Below are 3,120 nucleotides of genomic sequence, written 5' to 3'. Positions count from 1 at the left end.
GCCTATTTGGTCAGTATGTATCAGATACGTATTGATTGGTATGTTAGGGCCCTGTCCCGGCCTTATGACATTTATGTACTTTTAGAGGCTTGTAGACATATGTCATGTACGTGAAAGATTGTATATCATTGTTTAGTATACGAGTGATCATTTTGGCCTTATACCATATGTCATATGCATAAGTTGGTATTACATGTTGGGTCGTCCTACGACGAGTGTTCCCTCACATTTCATTCTAGTTATTTCATGACAATCGTTTGGCCTATTTATCAATAATAGTACGATAAGGAAGATACATTATATTGGTACTCAGTTGAGTAAGGTACCGAGTGCCCGTCGCGTCCCAACGATTTGGGTCGTGACACTTGCCTTCTCATGTTCAAGCACAATCTTCTTTTCACGGGCCAAGTCCATAACTTTGTCCTTGAAGACAAAGCACTTCTCGAGAGGGTGGCTCACGAGTCGATGGTATTTGCAGTAATTTGGGTCATTAATTTTACCAGCTTTATTTGGCTGTTTCAACTCCGGAAGCTCAATGAGATTTAACTCGAGGAGTTCTTCAAAAATCGCTGGCACATCAGAATCCAGAAATGGGTACTCCTTCTCTTGCATTTATTTTAGAGTCAATTTTCCACTTGGTTTATCTTGAAAAGAAGTGGATTTCGTACTCTGCTTCTTGCTCACCTTCATTGTGAACTTCACAGGTGATGTGTTGACATTCATAGCTTCTTTGTTTTCAGACTTGGGCACAAACTTGCTCCATTTCTTGACTTCTTGCTTGTCGTTCCCTTTGCGAGGCTCATAGATAGGCAGCCTTTTGTTTCCAGCAGAGGCCATGCTTAACTCCATCTCATGGGCACGAGTCATAAGTTCTTCAAATGTGGTAGGCTTGATACCTTGCAAGATGTAGCGGAGTCCCCAATGCATGCCTTGGATGCACATCTCTATGCCCGAAGCTTCACTAAGCCTATCTTTGCATTTGAGGCTTGCATTCCTCCAACGATTGATAAAGTCGATAACTGGTTCACCCTTTCGTTGACGAGTATTTGTAAGTTCTATCATACTCACAGTACATCTCGTGCTATAAAAGTGATTGAGGAATTCTTGCTCTAGTTGATCCCAGCTATCAACAGATTCAACCTCGAGGTCTGTGTACCAATCAAAAGCATTTCCTTTTAATGAGCGTACAAACTGCTTGACGAGGTGATCTCCATAAGTCCCACCATTGTTGCATGTCTCAACTAAGTGCGCCACATGTTTCTTTGGATTGCCTTTGCCATCAAACTGTTGAAATTTTGGAGGTTGATAGCCAACATGCATCTTCAACATATCGATCCTTGAAGTGTACGACTTTGCGTAGGTAAAGGAGGACTTGGAAGAAATTTCATAATTTTTTTTATAGTCCCTTCAATGAACTCCTTTAGTTGATTGATTGGAATCATCCCTTCCGAAGAGACTGGAATTTCCTTAGTGGATGTAACTTATCCTGGGGGAGGATCAATCTCTTGAACTTTTGGGAGTTTGCCAGGTGCATGGGTGGATTCTTCTTCCATCAAGATTCCCACTCTGTCTGTTAGCTTGTCAATTCTATCATCTTGATTTTGCATGCACTTGGTCAAGCCAGCGATTGCTTCCGTCAAGTTTGCCAACAGATGAAGTATTTGTCACTATGGCTTGCATGATTGTTGTAGATGATGGGGAGTATCATGGATTGTCACACAGATTGATTCTCAAATGGCTCACGCTATGCGGTGTAAATGGGGAAGATCCATCACTTGAAATATCATTATCTTCCTTCACAATAGAGTTCTTGGATCCAGAGAGGTCAAGCAGAGCTAGAGTTTTCTTGATCTTTTCAGCAATATCGCTTCCTCCTTCGGATACGTTCGTAGAGGATCTTGCTCTTTTTGAGGATGAAGATCCAAAAATAAGGGTTGATGCGGACGACACTTGGAGTGCTTGTTGTCCCAAAGAGCTTGCTTTGCTCCTCATAACTGGTCCAAAGCTTCCAAAGGTAACACCAAGGATGCTTTCCACATCAGCATAGAACCTAGAGTTAGCAGCCTTGGTGGATACTGATCTGGAGTTGATTTTCTTTGAAGTCATTTCGACATTTTTGAACTTTGGTGATTGAAAAGTTGAGATGAGAGGTAGAATTTGTCCCACTGGGCATGCCAGAATTTGTAGACAATAAATTTGCGTCGAGAAAATAAAATCAAGATCGAAAATATTGCAACAATCGTAGTATTTGATTTCAAATAATATGAGTGTACAATCTCTATGAATACTCTGATTCTTCTTTCCAATAGTAAATAAATTCAAGGGCCTTTGAGCTTGATCTTGAATATGTAGTTTGTTGTCGCGAACGATGATCTTGAATTCAACTAGCACAAACTTTGATTTGAACTCGTACTCCATGAATCTTGATTTGTTCTTCGTTCTTGAGCTTGAACTTGATTGCTTGAAGCTCGAAACTTGTAGAGAAATTTGCGGCGTTTGATCCACGAGCTCTCTCTTGCTTCTTGTTATAACTTCTGGTGTCTTTTCTGGGTTATGAAGACCCCTATTTATAGTTGTGGGATGGAAGTGTTATGATAAGAACAAACTCTTTTCGACCAATCAAATCGAAGTGTGACAATGCCAGATTTGATTGACCAGAACATGTCACTTGCACACGTAGCGCGGTTTCATTGGCCCTTTAATTTGACTTGGCATGACTTGTCATTTTGACACGTGGCACAATCCTATTGGCTTTTCCATTTGACTTGGCGTGCCACGTCATTTGACGCGTGGCACCAAACTGGGCCTCTAGGAAGATGACTTCTTGGGCTTAATGAAGTGTGTTCATCACTTTAGCCCAATTAAATGGGTTAGCCCAATGGGTTAAGACTTATTTATTTAATCCATATATATTGGACTTATACAATTAATTCAATTATTATATTATCCCATAATATTTATTTGGACCAATATATTTTGAATTTAAAATATAGTTCAAATTATTTTATGGATTTAATTTTAATATAATTTATATGCCTACAATGACAAATATGATGTGAAAGGATAAAAACGACGATATTTTGTTGCTTACTTTAACAAATTAAGCGAAAGTTTAGGAAT

At 39.6% G+C, this 3,120-nt stretch overlaps 1 protein-coding gene across 1 annotated transcript; it reads right to left on the bottom strand.

The window, feature by feature from the left end:
- Positions 1 to 612: 612 nt before the first annotated feature.
- Positions 613 to 1,320, bottom strand: LOC138894082 (uncharacterized). The gene has a single exon (XM_070178759.1). It carries the CDS (start codon positions 1,318 to 1,320, stop codon positions 613 to 615), a length of 708 nt encoding a protein of 235 aa, XP_070034860.1.
- Between the last annotated feature and the right edge of the window lie 1,800 nt (positions 1,321 to 3,120).

Source organism: Nicotiana tomentosiformis, chromosome 6 (genome assembly GCF_000390325.3).
Source record: "Nicotiana tomentosiformis chromosome 6, ASM39032v3, whole genome shotgun sequence".
Taxonomy (NCBI): domain Eukaryota; kingdom Viridiplantae; phylum Streptophyta; class Magnoliopsida; order Solanales; family Solanaceae; genus Nicotiana; species Nicotiana tomentosiformis.
This window is presented reverse-complemented; position numbering and strand designations above follow the sequence as displayed.